A 22,015-nucleotide genomic window follows, 5' to 3' on the forward strand; every position below is an offset into this window, starting at 1 on the left:
GTGTTAACATGATGGTATCAGCAAGTCTAATGTTTACAGTGCTCACCATGTTAGCTTAGCGTGTGCATGCTAACTTTTTAACATATAAAATATCAACTGGAAGCAATAGGAAATTCAATAGGAATATACCGTTTTGCTAGGAACCACAAATTAACACCTTTTGGTCCATTTATGGACAGGGCGGAGCTAGAAGGGTGGCCAGGGGGTCTCTGACTTTTCCACTTCAGGTGATTGATCGGTCACTGTAGGAGGACAGAAACATCTTTCCACATGGATCACTACTGCCACTGCACCAGTTTAAAGTTAAATTTAAATTAGCCATCCTTTAAAAACATTACATTTGGCTGCACATTTCTAGAAGAGTTACGAAAAGCTGTAAACCTGATGTTAGCATGAAGCTACGTAGCACTGCTAATCTAGTTATATGGTAGCACTAGATTAGTTTTAAGATAATATAGGAAAACCATATCATATTTAGGTCTTAGTGAGTGTATTTAGGAACTATACAATAAACTCAATCAAGACTTTCACATTGGAAAGTAAACTTTAATAAATATACCTCAGTATTCAAGTTACTTAGCACTGACTAAGCTAGAGCTACATGAAGATTTAAGAATGAATAAATAAAGATATTTTTGGCTCATGTTTTTGTAAATATGTTTTACTTCTCATGTCTTTCAATATGACCACAGTTATCCCCCATTCCCCTTGTTTTTTTTAATACAGATTTTTTTCCTAAAACTTTTCTCATGAATTTTCAAAGTACTCTTGATTGACTATTTTACTGTCAAATAAAGCTGTTGCTGATTTAAAAGAAGATGGTCCAACCCTGCCTGATTTAGTTTGGCATGTAGGAGATCATGAAAAGGCGAAAGAGGAGTGACTCGTTCTTTGTGGTTAATTAAAACTGAGAGCTGTGCCCTTCTCCACCCCACAGTATCTGTTCCTCTCTCAGCCAGGGGGGAAAGGCTCTGTCCATTTTCAGAATGTATCACAGATAGTAGCTCCAAGAATATATGTGCTTTGCCTTGTGTTAGTCTATAACAAAGATAAGATGTGTTCGTAATGCAATATTATCAGTATTTTCTGGAGTCTGAAATGGAGTTCTGTCTCCTGTCATTTGCAAAAGTTTTGTAATCAAAATCACAAGTTTCTCTTCAACAATAGAAAAAAAGTCCAATGTTCCACGCTTAATATAATAGTAGGGACGTGGCTGGGCCTCTACAACTTGGGAAATTTGGACCAAGACGACATAAGAAGTTAATGTTCAGTGATAGAGAAAAATGCAAGGCTGTAAATTGATCAGAAGCTATCATTGCATCATACACGCTGGGGATTTGCATAAACAAAGTGGCATTTTCTTCACACAGGTTTTCTTCCTCACCTACACTCATTTGATATTTAGGCAGCTCTCTGTAAAAGTCAATACACCAGAGTGCGAGGAGATGAGCAGCAGGGAGTGCTTCAGCATGTCAGTAGTGATTAAAACAGAGAGACTGCTCACACATAGTATAAACTTCTACTAAATACTATTCATAAACACAAACAGATCCAGAAGCTGAAAAGCTTCTGTTAAGTAAATATTCAAACGTTTTAAATAGTCTAGGTCAAATTCAATAGTATGGATGAGCTTAACTGATCAGCTTGAGAGTTCTTTCTAAAGCATATAAAAGTTTGAGCTTAAACTTTAAAGTCTTGTAAGTTTGTTTACTTGTGAAGCCATTTAGGTGAAGCAGTGACAGCTGCATCAAAGACTAATCGTGGTTTTTGTAACCCCAGGAAATCAGCCCTGATGGCACAAACTGACCTATTTAAACTGAATTCCTCACCACTTTTCTTTAATATTGACTGTGGATGTGCATCTGTGTTTTAGAGTAAGATGTTGAAATAGGATGGAAAAAAACTATTTATTACCTGTCCTTCAGAGAAAAGCCTGCAGAACCAGCACAGCTTGCATACCCCTGCTGCCTCTCTGCACACATTCACAAACATTTCTACCTGTTCTCCCAGAGACATCTTCAAATGGTTTTGACTAATTAAAGGACCAAAACCTCACATCTTAATTACAACCTCCAATGAGTGGGAATATTTTGAAAATATTATCTGCTTGCATTAGTCTTTTATCTTGAAGAAAAGTGGAAAAATTGAGCAAAACTACAGCAAATATTCTTCCTAGTGTTGTTAAGAGTGAAGCAACAGGGAGGTTAACCTGACTTTCAGCTTCAAAAATGAGATGAGACATATGTCTGTTTAAACATTTCATGGCATTTTCATTCAAATAGAATTTGGTTTATTTACATATTACACATCAAGTTGTTTTAGAGTTGCTCTCAAAATTTTCACTCTGTAATCAAAAGTGCCCTTAGTATTTTCTTTTATCCACCAATCTTTGCTGATAGTCCATCTGAGGATTCACTAGTTACATAAAACTCAAGATGATTTGTCACCTTTTCACAGCCAAAAGTCAACAGTGATTTGTTTATTCCTAACAATATGCTAACACCAACATGAAACAGCATCTCTCATGATCTCTGCTAAAATTAAATTCTCTTTAGTGCCTCCGAGAAAACAAAACAATCCCTCCTGTCCTGATTGACAGGAAATCGGTGTATTGAATGGAACGGTCATCAAGATCAGATGATCCATCAGCGAGTAGGTGTACAGCTGACAAAACAGTGAGCGAGAGAGGCCTCCAGAGCAGTCAAGCACTGATTTATTTTAGTGTGCTCCCACAGGAGCTAATAGGGGAAATGATACTCAGAGTCTGTGGGGCCACTGGTGTGGACAGGAAGATGCGTAGATGTGTGTAACCACTGTGGCATGGTTACATAAATGAAAATTAGACTGGCCATCTGTTCTTCATTGCTCGGGTTGAGAGCTCTAACTGGAGTTAACTGGATGTATGTTGTCCATTGAGGACAATGGTTTTACAAAAACCTAATTTATTCCTCAACTTTGGACAGTGGACAACAGCCAGTTCAATCAAATTTGGCTGTTATTCAGATTGTACTAGTATGTTAAATTGATTTCATCTAAATGTTTTCTGCTCTGGAGCACTCAGACCTGGTGCAGATGTAGCGTTGACATAAACTTAGTTGTTCACTTCAAATGAAGAAAGAAAACGAATAGAACATACTAAAACAATTATCTAGTTTAAATTGACTGTAAAATTAAAATAAAGTAAAATAAATCCGAAGCCAAAATATAATAGTTCAATCAAGGTAGTGTTTGCATCATGACAATCAGGCTTTAATTTTCACTGGAAGTATTAAACTACATTTTGTAACTATCAGATGTATGATAATAATAATAGAATTCGTATATCATTAACATTTATTCTCATTATAGGCTGCAAAAACATGCTTAAAACAGGTGTACAACACATTATGACATATAGTGGATTGACAATAAAGCTGACTTTGACTTTGATAAGTTTACATCTAATGGGGTTACATAAAAATGTTACAATAAGTTTTTTTATTTTTTTATTTAGTCATTTATGTATTTATTTGTTTACCAACATTGCTGTCATCATTTAACTCAAGCTATTCATCAGAAATATATGTCCACTACTGCCCTCTAGTGAACATTTTACTGAACTGCACAGCACATGATTTAAAATCAAGGCCCACTATCCTGCAGGCATTAGATGTCTCCCAGCAGCAACACGCCTGATTCTAATTAAATGGAACTCTGACAAGCTCTGCACGAGTCTGCTAATGAGCCATTAATTTGAGTCAGGTGTGTTGAAGCATTGAGATTTTGCAAGTCTGCAGCTCAGTGGACCATGAGGATCGAAGTTGGGGATCCCTGTTTTGAAAAAACCATTTCCACTTATTTCCACTTCCATTTATTTAAATTCAGGTTGTTGTTTTTTGTTTTTTGTTTTTTTGTTGTTGTTGTTGTTGTTTTGTTTATTTGTTTTGTTTGTTTTTGTTTTGTTTTTTTATAAAGATTTGTTGACAGTGAGGCTATAACTGTTTGATTAAAATGTAAAAAATAAAAAAGTGGCAAAGTAACAGCTATTCAGTTGAGCTTGTGCTTGGTTTGATTTTTCCTGTATAAAATAGCTCTAAGTTGGGTCATCTTACAAGTGTTATTCTAAGTGATTATGTGCACTATCATGTGCACATGCTATAAATATCACATTTCTGATCGTACTTGCTTTTCCAATTGATGCTGAAAGTATGCGCCCAACAGCTGATGGGATACTTCTTGGTAAATTAGCTCAATTTAGACACTATCTCTCAGCTTACATGTAAAATTTGTTTAAATGAATGTCATGATTAAACACTGATACATGAGAATCAGTACACAACACCACTATAACCACAACACGGACAGTTTTTTTTTTTTTTTTTATCGAGTAGCTGCCTTAATCGTGCTCAGCACTGGCAAATTACTCACCTCATAAGTTGTAACATCATTCACACCGTTTTCTGCCACCGAGGGGCAATGTTGCATGCATTTTCACTCACTGCCCTGAATTTAAGATCACGATTAAACAAACTGAAGAAAGGTGGTGCTGTTGCGCACAAGGCGCTAACTCTGCGCAACGGCAGTGGTCCAACTGAACGAATGTTCTTCGGCCAGTTGTTATAGATCAATGTCGACAGAGGGAGATGAGCGATTGGTGATCCCGGTCGCTTTCATGGTGTCTGCAGTGATATTAATGACGTTCTGGTAGAGGCTCTAAAGTCTGTGCGCGCTGCCACGGATCAATTTTGGAGTCGCCAGCAGCGCGCCCTAGCCAGGACACAAGACACACGATCTGCTGGACTGGTTGCATCTTGTCCTTACGTTTTAACTTTACTGCTTTTTTTTGTTTTAGTCATTATTTTGGTTATTTTTAAGAGTGTTTGGATTTTGTGTGTGCGTGTGTGTGTGTGTGTCGCTCTGATCAGAAGGAATTACCGTTTGCGCATGGGGCAGAAATGGTTTGGGGCACTGGACGTTTTGCCCTGCACCCGCTCCCCTGAACTCCCGTCTTTAAATTTGCATCATACTTTTAACTGAACTCTGCAGGAGGTTTCAGACGACCGGAGGAAATGGCTCACGAGCGGAAACCGCGGCTTTGTATCATGACAAAAGGGGAGAACGGGTATGGATTTCACTTGCATGGCGAGAAAGGCAAAAGCGGGCAGTTCATCCGCAAAGTGGAGCCCGACTCCCCTGCAGAAGCAGCTGGCTTGCTGGCCGGGGACCGAGTAGTTGCAGTGAATGGAGTAAACGTGGAGAGAGAGACGCATCACCAGGCAAGTAGATTTGCTTTTATATCATTTATGATTTGAACTTCTGTTATACCACGAGTATGTAGCTGCTGGGACGGGTGCATCAACAGGTCACACAGGCTGATGTGCATGTGGCACGGGACAGCAACAGTGAGGGTCTCCTATACTGGCCTGATCAAACAGGCTGCAAGTTACTGCTATGAAACTTCATGTTTTGCAGTGTTTGATGGTGTTTTCTCCATGCGTGCATAGAAAAATACTCCCCTAAAACCTTGTTTGTTTTATTGACTGTGGCGCTCTCGAGTCACGTGATCATTTGCATTTGACTAACCCCCTTTGTCTGAAAAGAAAGAATGCATTGACTTTAAAGGACTTTAAACAGACTGTCAGGTTACTAGAAACAAAAACCTCCCATATTCACTTTTCTTTAAGAAGCAAGTAAATCCAGTCTGTGCTCAATGTTCAGCCCACAACTCAAGTCTGCCAAGAAAAAATAATAAATTTGAAAATATGCTGCCACTGTAATTTACTTCAGGGCTCTCAGCCCAGTCAGCACTGGGTCATGTCACTCTGAGCCCTGGCTGGTGGTCACAGCAGGTTCTGATCATTATTTTTCCATGAAAGCCCACATTAACCACTTCTTTTTAAAGTTCAACCTGTAACCTCATTACAGTAACGATTAAATAGAAAGCTGTTGATAAGTGTTTTAAGCTCTGTGAACAAATATGATGCCCATTTTCATTCACAAGGGAAGATCACAATATGCGTTTGTAGATAATGATGCTTGTTTACATCTCAAATGTTGCAGACCTCTTCTAAACTTCTCTGCTTCCCATGATTTGAAAGATGCTTGAACACAGTTATTTGCATGTGTATGAATAAGTATAAGAATTGATTCAGTCAGGTTTTATTTAGTTCCTCCATACACACATTGTATTCCAGGACTGCGTAATTGATGCCATTCCCTCAAATGTGGTGTTTTGTTAGACAGTTCGGAGTGTTAGTGGTACTGGCGTGCATGGAAAAAAAACACATTAGACAAAACAGCAAAAAGAAAAACACTCAAAATAAACAGCATTCCAGCAAGATATAAAATACATGCATCTGTTTATCAGAAAACAACATTTGACATCTTTTTGTTTTTTTTTTTGTTTTTTTTTTTTGTGATTTTGTAGAATGAGTTTTGCAAACAAAACTCATTCACGCATTTGACCCTCATCCGTTGTGTTGTATTTTCTGCAGCATTGCTTTTTGTTTTATTCTTGTGTTTTGTGATTTTTTTATGTGTCCTCTGACATGTTATTGTGGTTGTGTTTCTTTTTTTGACTTTTTTAAATGTCATGCATGTGAAATTATTTGTTTGCACTTACGACTCTGTTTGCGTTTTGCTTTTGTGTTTGTCTAAAGTCGTGGTTAACATCTTAGACCACAACACCTAACAAAAGAATTTTTAAATTCTTCAACATTAAGACAAACAACTAAAGTCTACATTTAAGGAGCTGATCATGAAACCTGATATTTGGTCAGTGTTTGTGTCTACCCCTCCTCAGTCCGCAGCTCTAAGAGAATTATTTGTTTAAAAATGCTGCAATGCTGACTAGTCCCTTATAAAATAGATATTTTAACAGCCAATTTGTAGAGTGAGTTTATTGAGTTTTTGACATCTGTGCCCTTTTAAAGCTGAATCTCTCATCTCTCAGGTGGTACAGCGGATCAAAGCAGTGGAACAAGAAACCAGGTTGCTGGTGGTCGACCATGAGACACATGAAAGTCTGCGCAGTCTGCGCCTCACAGCCACAGAGGAGATGGCCATTCTTGGGACCGGGGCTCCTACCTCCTCCTCCTCTCCTCCAGCCTCCCCTTCTCCTGCACCATCCTCGACCCCCTCCTCCCCTGCCAAGAAGAGGGAGAATGGTTCAGTGTCCAAGCAGCCCATCGCACAGAGCAGCCAGGTACAGAAGCCCACCAGGAGGTCTCCATCAAAGGCTGCAAAGAAGGTAAACTTTATGTGCAATTAAAAGAAATAATCGTCATCTAAAAGTAAAATATTTAAGAACCACAGGTAGAGACACTATCTCTTAAAAGATTCTCTTAGCTCAGACATGTTTTCACCCCATGTTTTCTAGCTGTTAAGCGAGATAAAGATCAGATTAGTAGATGTCATGCAGGTTGTTGTGTCTGAAGGTGTGTGTGTGCTGATGCAACTAGAAGCATTCCTGTTTGATTTTTTGGCTGTTTGATTTATGATGCCCGTTTATTCCTTAAAGGACTGTTACATACCATCTTCAGTTTGTATTCATTCATCTTACATTCATAAATGGCTTCATAAGGGTCAATAAGCATTTGATAGTTTTGTTTTCTCTTTCCTTTTTTTTTCTTTTCTTTTTAGCATTCCACAATGACATGACAACAGGATGTGTTTCCGGTTGCTTTCTGTAGAAATGCAAAAATCTGATTGGATTCGGTTTCACATGCTCCCTATCAGAGAGACGAGGCTGCCCTGCTTCTGCTTTCTGCATTCACACAACATGTGTTTTCACTTAGGATTGCCCTGCCAATGTGCAAGCAGCACTCGTGCACTATTTCTACAGGAGCAGTGACACGGCCAATCAGTTGCACTTCAAATGTGTATGTGTGTGTGTTTGCGTGAGTGTGTGTCTTTGCTCAGTTCTGGTTTTGTTTCCTGTGGGGAAAGTTTGCAGTACTTGGTGGAGCCCAGTTGGTCCAGTTTGGTTCGGCAAATTACTCTCTCTCTCTGTTTTAATGAGTTAAATGAAAGGATGGAAAAAACTCAGTAAGATGAGCCAAAATAATTTCCCTTTCAAGCGCCATTTAAATGACTTTATTTGTGTAGCAAATGTGACTAAACATCAGCTGCCTCCCATTTCAACCAGAGCATCACTCTTTCCCATTGCAGTCTCATTTTCAATGACAGATTTGCACACAGCGCATTGATAAAGCCTATAATGTCAGTCATCTATTTGGCTGGCACAAAGCTTTGAGTAAATACTTCTTATATGGATTCTTTGTCTGTCTGTATTTAACAGTAGAAGTCTTGGTTTGCTCACTTTAATTTTCCTCATTCTGAGCCAAAGGCAAGCTAAACTGCTGAGAGCAGCACATTTCTTCTCATATTTTTGAAGAAGGTAGGGAAAGAGGAATAAGGGAACGAAAGACAGAGCAGACAGAATGTGGACATAGGGAACTTGAGACTAAAGGCAGTTAGTACTAACCTTGAAGAGTTGTTACCAAGAGTTTCAGGAAGTGGGCCCCCACCGCCCTCAGTGGAACAGCACGGTGGGAAAAGCAAAGTTTTGCAGTGTAGTGGAGTCCTTTAGAGGAATGTTTTGGGAAATAGATGCTCAACACTGCCTGTGCATCTGCCAGTGCATCAATGAAAGTGGGTTAGATGTGATTATGCCATTGTTGATTGCATGTTGTCAAAAGCTGCATGCTGTTGAGGATTTTACACGATTCATCCAACTACTGAGAACTGGTCTGCACAGCATGCCGATTTTTATTTCTATTTCAATTCACGGTGGGCTGTTTTTAGCTAAATTAAGGTATTAATGGTTTTGGTCATTCAAATTTTTTCAATAATTTACAGCGTAAGCAAAAAAGAAGAAGAATTAAAGAAGCTCGGGTTGAAAACCTCAAATAACTTATTACATAATGATTTTAAACCTACTTTTTACATCCCTCGTAACCTGAATTATTAGATATTGAGGAGTGAGGATGACGGAAGGAGGTTATACAGTGCCAAAACTAGAAAATTAATGCAGGAGTGGGAATATAAAGATTGTGATTAAAATATTTTATAGTCCAAAATATGTCAATTGACTAAAATGCCAAAAAAATAAAAATTGTCAGTAAAACTGACGAAAGTTTTTTTGTTTTAATGTTGCAGCAGCAGAAATTTTTGCTGCAACCAATCACAGGGACTCTATAAAATCTCTAACATGCAAAACATTTATAGACAGAAACTTTTCTGCAACTGTATAACATTTGCCCTAATAAACATCTTTGTTTACTGAGTGTTAGTGCATGTGTTCTCCAGGTAACAGTACAGTGACTGCATTTTTCCTCTGTTTTATAGCCTCTCATCCCCAAGATTTTCATTTGGTTGCATTCCTCTCTCTGTTTACTTTCCTCTTGATTTGTGGGGGAGCAGACAAAGTCTTACCAGCTTGCTGCTTATGCATGCGTGTCTGCATATAGACAGTTTACACTTTATTACTCTCTTGCTGCATTTCTACCATCAATATTAAAAAAGGCAGACAAACTCTTGAATGTTTTTTCTGCTTTTCCCCGCCAAAGCTTTCCATCAGGATAACAGATGAGTCCTCCAAACCAACCTTCAGCTTTTAATAGATCATCACAGTTGAACACAATTACTACAATGGTGAATTTCTCAACCTTATGTAAGCATGGCAAGTGTATTGGCTTTTTTTTGTTGTTATTAGGCCAGCCGAAGGTCTTCAGGATTGACGTCAAATAGAAATATCACTGTCATTGAGAACCTCGCTTATTTCTTTTGACACTTCTTCAGGTGAACTGTAATGGGCCCTATAAATAGATATTAACTTAACCAGTATTGCTATTATTCCAAAGAAATGTATTAAAATGAGGCACATACTTTCTTTTCTTCAGCCTCTCAAACAACTTACTGCCTGCAGTCTTACATACAAACAGTAACTGATGCGTGAGTCTGTATGTGTTTCAGGAAAACAGAAGAGTTGTCTGAAGGACAGGAACATTATGAGTAAGGGCTGAGTTGCATTGTCTTTCCTCAACACACACCTGAGTTGTCAGTGCACCAGCTGGATCTTTCACTGCTTTGCACACACACACACAGATGCACTGAGGTGTGCAACGAGGGTGTGTCATTAACACTGACGCTTCGGATAAAGTGTTGGGTGTCACTTTCTCACCTGAGCCTTTTTTAGCTCACAAATACTGAAGCACACACACATGCATGCAAGCCCGCATACCTCTATAATCAGTACAGAATATCAGTATGTTTGCATGATTTCATTGCTTTCAGAATTTATATCTCTTCATCTTCCTTGTGATGTTTATTGTATAACTCAGGGGTAGGCAAGTTTGATCTTAGACAGCCACAGATGTGTCCCTGCTTCAACGCACCTGATTCAAATGAATGAGACACAGCAGAACTCGATAAGCTGTTGGATCCATTTAACTTGATTCAGGGACACATCTGAAACCTCCAGGACTGCTCTCTATGACCGAACTTGCCTTCCCCTGGCGTAACTTAACTTGGAGCTTTAGTTAGTGACACCGCTTTCCGTCTTCATGTGAGGAGACTAATATAAATGGAATATTTCTGCAACACACATATTTTCTGGCTGTTCGGCTTTGACACGCTCATACAAAATATGTTTTTTGAATGTCCACATTTTCCTCTTGCAGTTTCCATTTAGGTGTAGTATGGTTCTTTATCTCTATATAACTGTTCAGCATATGAAATTATTTCTCCACAGACTTATGTTTGAAATGAGAAACTACAAGAGCCATATAATATTGAGTGCTGATTTGAAGTAATTGAAAAAATGAATGAAAAACAGAAACATATAAGATGTTTTCATTATTCTGCAGCTACATAGATGTAGACATGTTCCTCCCTCATTTATGCAGAAAGCTGCATTTTGGAGTGGGTTTTGCTTCCCCTCTCCTACCTTTTTCCAGCCTGAATTTTCTCTCTCTGTTGGTGGTTAGACCATCCCCACACACACAGATGTATTGCAGTCTTTTGTTGTTGTTCTTTCCATTGCTGCAGCTCTCCTGGCTGCTTTAACACCAGGCTTGCTCGGAGGGAACACAGAAAGTCATCGCTATGGTGACAGTTGGTATCGGATCTGTGTGCCAGAGAGATGCGATCATCTTTGATAAGATTAGTTGTATCTGTATTCATTTTATTTCCAAGAGCTTGGGTGTTTTTCATGCATGCTTCAGACATGGAGCAGCATGAAGTAGTAGAGATTATAGAACCTGCTGCTAGCATACATGTTAACAACATTTCTGTTCCATAAAACAAAATGTAAGTATCTGTACATCATGTTAAGCCATGTAGAGATCATCTGCCCCTAATGGAGTATGCACTTCAACACATCTGTTAAAATAGTTACAGAGCAGCAATGTGTGCTGGTGGGGGTGTTTTATAAAGGTGCATTAATTTAACCGGTTAAGATACAATGCAACATTTAACTTACAGCCATGATTGCCTCGGGTCCTAATTAGTTGAGTGATTGAACTCTCAGGAAGTTAAATGGATGTACGAGGAATCAACAAACTGCATGTTTTAATCATATACAGTATCCATATGCTTACACAAAGATGAAGAATAATGTGCATTTTTGTGTTCAGTTACCAGCACATATGCATCACAGGTAATTTTAAGCTGCAGAGCCACAGAGACAAAAGAAGCCAAACACGGAGGAGGAGTAGTTTTCTCCTAAAGACCTTCCAGAGAAATAATTAAACATGTACACGCTTAGCCGGATTTCTTTTTTTTTTTTCTTTTTTTTTTTTTTTTTTTAGAAAATGGTAGCTGTTGTGAGTGAAAGAGATCTGTGTGAGAAAATAATGGTCAGTGTTTCAGGGTCAGGGCTTGAGGTCAGGGGGTCAGAATTGAATAAACACAAATAGAAACATTCAATCTTTGAGAACCACAGCAACAGACATATCCAAAAAAAAAAATAAGTAAAGCAAGAGATACAGCAGTGGTAATATATGTTGTTCATTTGTTTGTTTGTTTGTTTGTTTGGGTTTTGTTTATTTTTTGCCTTATTATTTAGCATTTAACTGAAAATTAATCCAGATGTGTAGTAAATGTTTTTCCTTCTGGAGTCCGTTTTCCTCCATCTTTTTGACTATGTTATGATGCTGTCTATATTTAGGAAAAGTGCTCCCATTACTTGTTTGCTACATTTTATCTTTAAATGCCCTTTTGGTCTTTGATCCTGACTGTTAAAAACAATTATCTCTGGTCATTAGCTTACAATAACAGTAGAAAACAAAATGACGGCTGTGTTCCAACATTGTGGGAGTCACATGTCACCCTCATCCTGTTCCCTGTGTTGGTTTCTCATTTTGCCTGGGATAATAGGGAAAAGATGTTGCTTGTCAGCTCCAATGTAGCAGGACTGAACACAGGAGAAATTTAGAAGTGGTCTGCACTTCCAGGGGTCTTGTTGCTTGGGCAAAACAAGATATTTGTGGTTGTGTATGTGGAAACAATGTCCTTCCTTCTGTCATAGAGGAGCTCACCTACTGGCTGATCCTTTATTTAGTCTAGCATGACCCCTTATAAAGCCTTTTCTGTTCATGTGAAGTAAATATTTCCCATAATAAAGCTCTACACATATATTAGATGAGACATACAATTTACAAGCATTTTGTTTTGCAGTGACTCCACGTTGGTAAGGTGGGTGTGCAGTCTTTTTACAAACATCTGGACCTGGTGTACAAAACCCTCTACCCCCACCCCCAGCTTTGAATACCAATGTTGTTACATCAGGGGTCCTGATTCAGAGTGTGTGTCCGTATGAGAAAGACAGAAAGTAAACCAAATTCCTGGAGGAAAACCATAAAGGATTTGGAAGGGTCATGACTGGGGAATGATGTTGCATGTGTGTTTGTGTGTGTGTTTAGGTAATTAATGGACAGAAACACGAGGGGATTAAGTGAGGTACATAATGTCTGAAAGACATCAACAACTGAGTGTATTGTGTTCAAAGTGTGTGGGTGGGTATGTGAGAGAGAACACAGCTGTGCGTTTATGTATTATCTCCCCCTGCAGAGCTGATAATATATTCAAAGACTACACTTGTTAACCCACAGGATGTTGACCTGACTGTGTCTCTGCAGACATTAAAAAATCATCTTTTACAGCAAAAATTGCAAAAGTTTATGCTCTCTTTATTTTCCCCTGAAAATAAATCCCATAGTCCTGAAAATCATTAGAATATATACCAAAACTTTTTCCAATCAGAAGTCATTGAAAAAAAATCTAAAATTAGATTTAAATACAGTAAAATCAGACCAAAAAGTGGATGTTATGGATCCATTCAGATTATTTTCTCAAAATAAAAAAGTAAGACATGCCTTTCTGTGCTCAATTTCAGTATATATATATATATATATATATATATATATATATATATATATATATATATATATATATATATATATATAGTCTTTTATTTTAAGATGTTTTCAGCATAAAAGATCATTTACAATTTATTTATCAAAGTAACAAACAAGGGAGTTGTGTCTTCAAAAGTCTTTCTCAGGATCATGTTCTGTAAACAGAGCTCTTTGGGAACAGAGTCAGGTGTTTAAAGATGAAAGTAGACAGTAAGGCCTGTAAGGAAAAAAGAGGTTCTGTCATGCTGTGGTAATACTTGCTGCCTCTGGTATCCGATGCCTGGAAGCATCAAGAGAGATGACCACAAAGGTATTTTAGAATGCATGTGAAATGTTTACTGACATTGCAGAAAGTTTTGCATCCAATTATATGTAAAAAGGTGACAATAATTGGGTCTGGGGCACATTATTAACTGGTATTAAATTATAAGTAGTGATGCTGTTGGTGATTTCAACCATGAAAGTTGTGGCTAGTGAGATAATTGTGGAAGTGGCTTTAGGGATGCTTGGCCTGTTGGTTGTGGAAGAAGATAGGAAGAGGCAGGAATGACCTTTTCTCTGCTTGAGGCTACATTAGCCAATACTAAGCTATATAAAACTAAAACCTTGAGTTACATCACATCTACAACATGCTTTCAGTAACAATGGTCCTGCAAAAAAAAAAAAAAAAAAAAAACTGGTTCCAGTCCCGTGAGAGAGTAAACAAAGAGTAAATCCAGAGAGCATGTGATAATTTAATGTCATGGCTCTAAACTAAACATCATTCCTGCTGACCTCTGACGTAACCCTCTCTGCTAAAAGGCCTGAGAATCTGCTATATTCTCATATATTTATGATAATCATCCAACCCATAAGTGTGCATATCTATCATATCTGAAGAAATCAAGATGTTTGACCCAAATTCTCATAATTATTTATAGAATGCACTAGTTTGAAGCCTTTACTGGGTCAGAGTTAAGAAAGCAGGCCTGTCATCTCCTGCCATCCTTTAGTCATCTGGGATTAGCCTCTAAAATCCTAACTCTGCTCCAAAGTAGGGGGTTTCTTATAAAATAAAATGTTGGTTTAATTAACTTAATTCTGTTCTGCTTTTCAGTTTTCTCAATCTGACTTCTTATAATTCTCTCATTGGATGTTGGAATATCAGTGGAGTGTGGGTCGGTTGCAGTCCGGGTGAGGACTGATCAATGTGCTGCCCACACAAAAGCTCTGCCAGCAAATATATGAGGTGGAGAAAGAAAAACTAACACACAGGGCTTAAAAAGCAGCTTGCAAGACATCCTTCTCTGTCATAAGGCACCACAGCTGATCAAGAAATGCTTGAAGGCAGTGGAGAACTTCTGCACTTCTGTGTTGTGATGATGATGTGGCAAGCAGAGGCCAACTCATCCTTGTTTTCACACCAGTGCTATTTCACCGATTCATTCCTACCTCTGATCACTCATCATTTTCAGTCCCTTCAGTTTTAAATGCTGCATTTACAGCTGCAAGCCAGCATACTTTTCCCACGCAATGATCCACAGTTAATTTGTACTTAAAAAACACACCCAGCAGATTATATCTGGTGTCCCTCTGGCTCTTTTGCACTACTCACACGTCTCTTTAATTCCAAGTGTTGTTTGCTCCACCTGTGAGCCTCAAGCAGATACAGTTGAATAGTTTTACATTGTTATGGATCAACCGGGAATTCTCCAGATGTTTGACAAAGGAGTGGCTTTGTTATCTGTCTACACATTTTCCCTGCAAAGTTGTCAAATACTGATATTTGGTCAGGATTGTTCAGTGTTTCCTTGCATTTTATTTTGGTTTAAACCTGAGCATCACTTTTATATGTGCATGGCACTATTTGCATTATCTGTTAGCACATGGCCTTTTTTTTTGTCATTTTGATTGTTGTTTCTAAGATGTTAGAAAAGAGAAAATTATCAGTTGTTTTTAGACTCATGCTTTAAAATTCTAATGTATTTAGCTGTTGCCTAAAGGTACATTCAGCTCCAGACTAAGAAAAGCAAAGAAAACTGTTGCTAACATTTACAGAGACTAATAAATCAACTCTCTTTTATCACTTTGAGCTATTCTCACATACACAAAAACATCTGTCTCATACTGAACACTGAGAAACACATATACAAATTCACCACCACCTCAAAAGAAGGAGGGGAATCTGCCACACACTGATAACAGGGGTGTGGACACACACGCCCACAAACACATTACCATCATCAACCATCTTCACATTACTTGTGAAAAATAGTCAGTGACAAGGTGAGAACTGGCATAACTTTAACAGGGAAACTAGATCAAAGATTTATTTTACTAACTTAGATTAAAATAATCTAACATAAGCAATAAAGAAAAAGACAGACTCACACCAACACACTACCACAGTGAAAATGGCAGCATTGCCAGCAGCCCACACATTTTAGATTGACATTAAAATGCGAATAGGAAGAGATGCAGTGTGCAGCCACCTCATTGCTGAAAGTGCTGAAAAATACAGGTTTTAAATATGAGGTGGGAAGAAAAAATAAGAGTAAGATAGAGTTTGTTGATGGATTGGTGACATTTTAAAAAGGAAATTAAAGAAGGATAAAGTTAAGAGAGATTCTGAGAAGCAGATGAATAAAATTTGGTGGCATCTTTTCTCATTTTGTTTGCATAGTTTCACTGACCACAAAATGTGCTCCAAGCATGAAAATGAAACAGAGACAAAGTGAAATGATGAAATGACTGAAATCACTGAGGTGCTTTCTGGAAAATGATACTGAGAATATGCTTGGATGGTCTGCGTCAATGCAGAAACCAGTCAGCAAAACTCCAAACAACTTCATACATCTTGTTGTAATAGAAGCTGTGCCCTGCAGGACACATGTGGAAAAGAAACTGTGAAATACATCCATCTTCACACCCATCATGCTCTTATCTGTACTCAATGACTGTCGAGCCTTAAGCTATGACACCCTACACAGTATGTTTGCAGTTAGAAGCTGATTGCAGCTGCATGCGTCCTCAGCAGGTGATAAATGACAATAAATATCACTGTCCATAACCACTTCATTAGATACTGTATTTAGGTCAGTTTTTACAAGTGGGTCATGATGAAGTTTTGTTTCAGTGTCCCACTGCAACTGCAGGCTGATGAATGTATTTAATGCTCATTCACCAACTCTGCAGCTTTAGTTTTCTTGCTTTATTTGACTTCAAACTCATAGAAATTTCTGGAATAAGCAAAAATTTTCAATGAAAAAGTATGAGAGAAAATGTATTTATTGCGGCAATGTAATCTTGAAAGTTATTGCATCAAATCAGTGGCCTTTTTGACCATAATATTCAGCAGTGACACTGTCTTCAGTTGTTCTTGCAGTAACTTCTGACAGTAAGTTAGAGGATGTTAGAGGTCATCCTTTCACATTCCTGACCTCTAACATCTGTTTATTTTGAGCTAAAATCTGAATCAGATCGCATCACTTCACTGTACTGGACATTTGTCTCTGTCATCAGATATCTGCATCTGAATGTACAGAGTCTGTAGGAATGGGACAAAACCAAAAGCGCTGTGGTTTCTAAGGCAGCACAATATTAGAAACACTAAAATATTTATTGTCATTTTGTTGAAAGTTGAAATGATAATATGCTTTGTGATAAATAACATTTGATGCTGCTTTGTGTTTTTTCACATAGAAAGTTCAACTCACAAAACTCTCATGTATGGACGTCTGTTAAACTTTATTTCTTTTGTTGACTTAACATTAGTAGTGTTATTTTAGCTAACTCAGGATTTGAGGAACTTTTCGTATAGCTCCTTGTGGTTGTACTGTGGTTGGCAGTGGAGATTCACCGTGTTTCTCCTGCTGGTTAGCAAAATATTCTGCATGTTTTGCAGAGTACCTGTGTATGTAGTGTCTCATCTCTCTTGTTGGTATCTCTCATCTCGAATGTGCTGTTCTTTTTAGCTACAAGTTCTACCCCATTCACATTTCTGTCACTCCTCTCGCTAAATTCAACCCCATGTGCTCTAATGCCACAGCCATTAACACCTACATGAAGCAGGCATCCAGGACAGAAAGTGTCAATTTGATTTACTATTGACAAACTTAGAGCGTGAATCCTCTGTCACATCTTTAAAATATGCAATAGCGACTACTATTTTTTTTGTTGTTGTTTCAAACAATGACCAGCAGACAGAACAGAAAGCCTTGACCTGGATTATGTCATATGTTATCATGTTTGCACAGCAGTTGTAGTACTCGAACATGCAGCCAGTTAGCATACCTTAGCAAAAAGCCTGAACATATAGGAAAACTACTGGCATGGCTCTGCCTAACAGCAATCCTGTTTATCATAATTCAAACAAGAGAAAATTTTGTTTCATCACTTTCGAGGGTAAGAATTCTTTGGCCAGAACAAGTTGCCCAGCAACCAGAAAAGACGCTATAAATCACTTGCAGCATTATTATTCTTCTGACTGTTCTGAAATAATTACCACTGCTGAACAACACACAGTTTGTGTTACAAACAAAAGGCAAAGGCATAAATTTATGAACCTGCATTATCCAAAAACCCTAAATTCTTGTCTTGAGTCAAAGAAGTAACTATGATAAACTATAGAGGAAAACTTGATCCTGGGCCAGGAGGTTTTTATACTAATATGCATCAGTTTTCAACTCTTCTTAGCTCTCAGTTTCTCTTTCTGTATTTTGTTGTTGTACATGTGTCCACTCACATTTCTACACATTTCTTAACATTCCTCTCTGTCTCTGTTTTCTTGTTGAGTTATGATCTCAGGAAACACTAAAACAGCAGGTACCACATGTATTGCACATATACATGCACGCTCAAAGACACATACTGCAGCAGAGCAAGAGACTTTGTAAACAGATCTTAGTGGGTCTGTCCTGATAGAGCAGCACACAAACCAAACACTCACATAGCTAGCCTTCGCATCGCAGAGCTGTTACGCAATGCAGCACACCAGTGGGAAAAACTGTTGCTTATCAAGATCTCTGGATGGTTTTCATGTTCTCATGTTCACTCAGTTCTCTTTCGCCTGGTCTTTCTTCCACTCTTTCACATCCTGTGCAGCATCCCCCTGCTCCCTTTGCCTGGTTTCTTTTTATCTAGCTGAGGCCTCCTCTTTTCTGGTCACTTATTTTCCATCCCACTTTTCTCCATTTTTATGTTGCAAAGCTCTAAACCCTGCTCTGCTTCACTCCAGCTGCCTGTCAATTCCTTTTGCTCTCATTCCCTTCCCGCTCTTGTCTTTTTCACACACTGGGAACTGGCCAGATCTGCTCTTTTTTCCCACTCATTGAGCAACACTTGAAGCAGCTGCATGTAAGGCAGAAACACACACACAGTTTGAGGGTAGAGCTGTCATGGTCAGAAAGTCTAAGACACAGGAATTTTCTTAATTTGTAAAAGACCTTTTAAGTGATCCACTTATGTGTTTCGCTAAGTCTGTTAAATTTGGGTTTTGCTGTCTGGCAGATACAAACCCATGTGTCAGTAAAAAGATTTAAATCTGCATAAAATCCATGAATGATGCATTTATGTATGTCTGTCTGTTACAGTTTGCCAACTTTGAAAAGTTATCTAACATGTTTGAGATACTCTTCTACTTATAAGCAGCCTGACAGATGGGACTGGCTCCTCTGGTTCCACTACTGTCTCCATGGCAACCGTCCACCATGTCGTCAGTAGGACCCATGCACCGTTGTTTGTTTGCAGTATGTGTCATGCAACATCATCATCATCATAATTTCCAGTCAGGTCCCCCATCTTTTATCAGATTTTGGTATCACAGATAAATGTTGTCTTTAGATGAAGATACTCATGGGCTGTGCTTGCTTTAGAGAGTTTTAGTTGTGATGTTTTATTGTAACCCTGAAATATGTAATAAAAGACATGTTTGAGCCTCAAAACTCAAAAACTAATCTTCAAAAGCCTGAAAACATTACACAGTTTGGTTCAGAAGAAATGTGTATGATACAGATTTCATTAATGGAAGAAACAAAACAAGCTGTCTGTTCCTAGCTTTGAATATTGGAATAGTTTAAGGTCTTCAATAATTCTTTTAATTATGGAAAGTTACAAAAATGAAAAAATGAGAACTGAAGTTTAGACTTGACTCTTGCCTGGAAGTGGTTTGACAGACTGCTTTCTTGTTTGCTTAGCCTGCTGTCCATGATCAGTTTCATCCTATTTTTTTCATGTTATACATCATAAGTTTTTGTTTTGCTTGCATTGAAGACACTAAGTCTTGTTTCAGACGTTGCCACATCTGGTTTTAGCAAACCAAATTCTTCTGACTCAGGGTACTAAAAGAAGCTAAAAGGAAACTTGACTGATTTATTAGGTTTATTAGCTTAACTTAATCTGCAATGAGAAGCACCACAATAATTTTGTTCTGTGCCATACATGCGTGCACACACTGGATTTAAAGCTTCGTTGTTGCAAATCAAGGGGAGGTATAATAGCACATACACTCATGCATGCCCAAACATACTTCATGGCATTGTGAACCTACAGTGAGCCAGTGATCCTTGGCTGTGAAAGGGTTAACAGCGGTCATGATCTATCCATCGCAGTAGGCCACCACTCAATTATTCAACAAGCTGCGATCTAGTTTCATCACCTATCAATGCTACTGCCAGCAGTGACTTTCATGAGGGAAATATAGGCCTACATACAAAGTAAACATGAAAGCTGGCATGTGTGCATAAACCTCAAACCGGTCCAATGGGAATGGGAACAGCCACAAACCCATGTTGTTATGTATCTTATACGACATCTTTTATTTGATAAGGGAAATAACTTCAGTCCACATTTCATACAAAAACTTAAACTTAAACTTAAACTGCCATCCCACCATATTTATGATAAAATATTTTATTCAGGGTCATTAAGATAAAAAAGACAAAGCTGTAGCATATACAGTAGCACAGCTCTCTTTTCTTTAAAAAGTATGGATGGACACTATACCTCATTTAATGTTTAAAGAACAGCTGTTATTGACTGTCATTTTTAAACTAGTCAGTTCTGTACAACTTTGTTTTCACGTGTGACACTATGTCACGTTTCAGCCTGTAAAAGGTACAGCTGTCCACATGTCCAAAACAGTATCACACTGAAGAAATAGAAATTTAAAAACCTTAAATTTTTACCTGTTGTTTTCTGTAAAGAAGTATGAAGTTCATATGATGCAAAATTGTAACCATGTATTCATGAAAGCGGCACTACAAAACTGGCAGATTTTCACACTTTGCGCGTCCTAATGAAGGCTAATTTGGCATGCATCTGGCATCCAGTCTCTTTTCTGAGCTCTCTCCTGCCAGTAAAAGTCCATTTGATGTTGACTTTTGTCTCATCTCTTGCTCTTTCACTTTCATTCTTTCTTTTCTACACATCTTCCAACAGTGTCCTCCTGTATTACTTTGCTGAATCAGCCATGGTGTGCATTCAAAACTTCTAGTGTGTTGATATCCAGTTGCTGGCATGTAAAGCAATGATGGCTCCAGAAATGTTCTATTTTATTCTATTCTATTCTACAGTCATTTGGCAGTGTGGAAATGCTCCTTAAACAGCTGAGTCTTTAACTTGCTTTTAAAAGTGGATAAGGACTCTTCAGATCGGACAGTTTGGTAGATTGTTCCACCATCAGGGAATAACAGAGGAAAAAAGTCTAGCTACTGATTTTGCACCACGTTGTGGTCGGAGCACTAGTTGTCTTTCACTGGCAGAGTGTAACTGTAGAGAGGGAATGTAGCTCTGGATTAAGGAGTGAAAGTAGACAGGAGCCATTTGGGTTATTGTTTTGTAAGCCAGAAGCAGAGCTTTGAATTTGATGCGTGCTGCAACTGGAAGCCAGTGAAGAGCAATTAGCAGCAGAGTGACATGTGCTCTTTTGGGCTGGTTGAAGACCAGGTGTGCTGCTGCATTCTGGATCATCTGCAGAGGTTTAATTGAGCAAGCAGGCAGGCCAGCCAGTAAGGAGTTGCAGTAGTCAACACATGAAATGACCAGAGCCTGGATCAAGAGCTGTGCCATATGTTCAGTCAGGTAGGGTAGGGTCTGAGCCTCCTGATGTTGTAGAGAGCAAATCGGCAAGACCGGGCAACTGAGGCAACATGGTCCTTAAAGGTCAGCTGTCTGTCTACCATGACACCAAGATTCCTGGTAGAAGACGTAGACACAATTGTGATAAAGTCAAGCTGCATGCTTATCTGTGGTGGTAAGGAAGGATTGGCTGGACAGACAATAAGTTCGGTCTTGGACAGATTTAGCTGAAGGTGGCGATCCTTCATCCATGCGGAGATATCAGCAAGGCATGCTGATATTCACAGAGACAGTTGTGTCGTCAGGTGGGAAGGAAAGAGTGTCATCTGCATAGCAGTGGTACTGCGCATAGCAGTGTGCATAATAAATGTCAGTGTGCCTTCAAAGCAAGTTAGAAGCAGATTCGTGGGTCAAAATGTATGTAGCATTGCTTAAATATTTAAATCCATTCCATTATCTATACTGCTTTGTCCAATTAAAGGTTGCAGGGAAACTGGAGCCTAACCCAGCATTTAACAGGTGAGAGGCAGGGTACACCCTGGACAGGTAACCAGTCCATCGCA

At 38.5% G+C, this 22,015-nt stretch overlaps 1 protein-coding gene across 1 annotated transcript in view; it reads left to right on the plus strand.

Moving 5' to 3' along the window:
• The first annotated feature begins 4,562 nt into the window (after positions 1 to 4,562).
• LOC121632988 (Na(+)/H(+) exchange regulatory cofactor NHE-RF2) overlaps positions 4,563 to 22,015 on the plus strand; it is a 29,423-nt gene continuing 11,970 nt past the window's right edge. The window contains exons 1-2 of the mRNA XM_041974834.1: positions 4,563 to 5,255; positions 6,932 to 7,228. Coding sequence (XP_041830768.1) covers positions 5,049 to 5,255; positions 6,932 to 7,228 — 504 coding nt within the window. The 5' untranslated portion in view covers positions 4,563 to 5,048. The remainder of the gene's footprint in view (positions 5,256 to 6,931; positions 7,229 to 22,015) is intronic.

This window comes from Melanotaenia boesemani, chromosome 2 (assembly GCF_017639745.1).
Source record: "Melanotaenia boesemani isolate fMelBoe1 chromosome 2, fMelBoe1.pri, whole genome shotgun sequence".
Taxonomy (NCBI): domain Eukaryota; kingdom Metazoa; phylum Chordata; class Actinopteri; order Atheriniformes; family Melanotaeniidae; genus Melanotaenia; species Melanotaenia boesemani.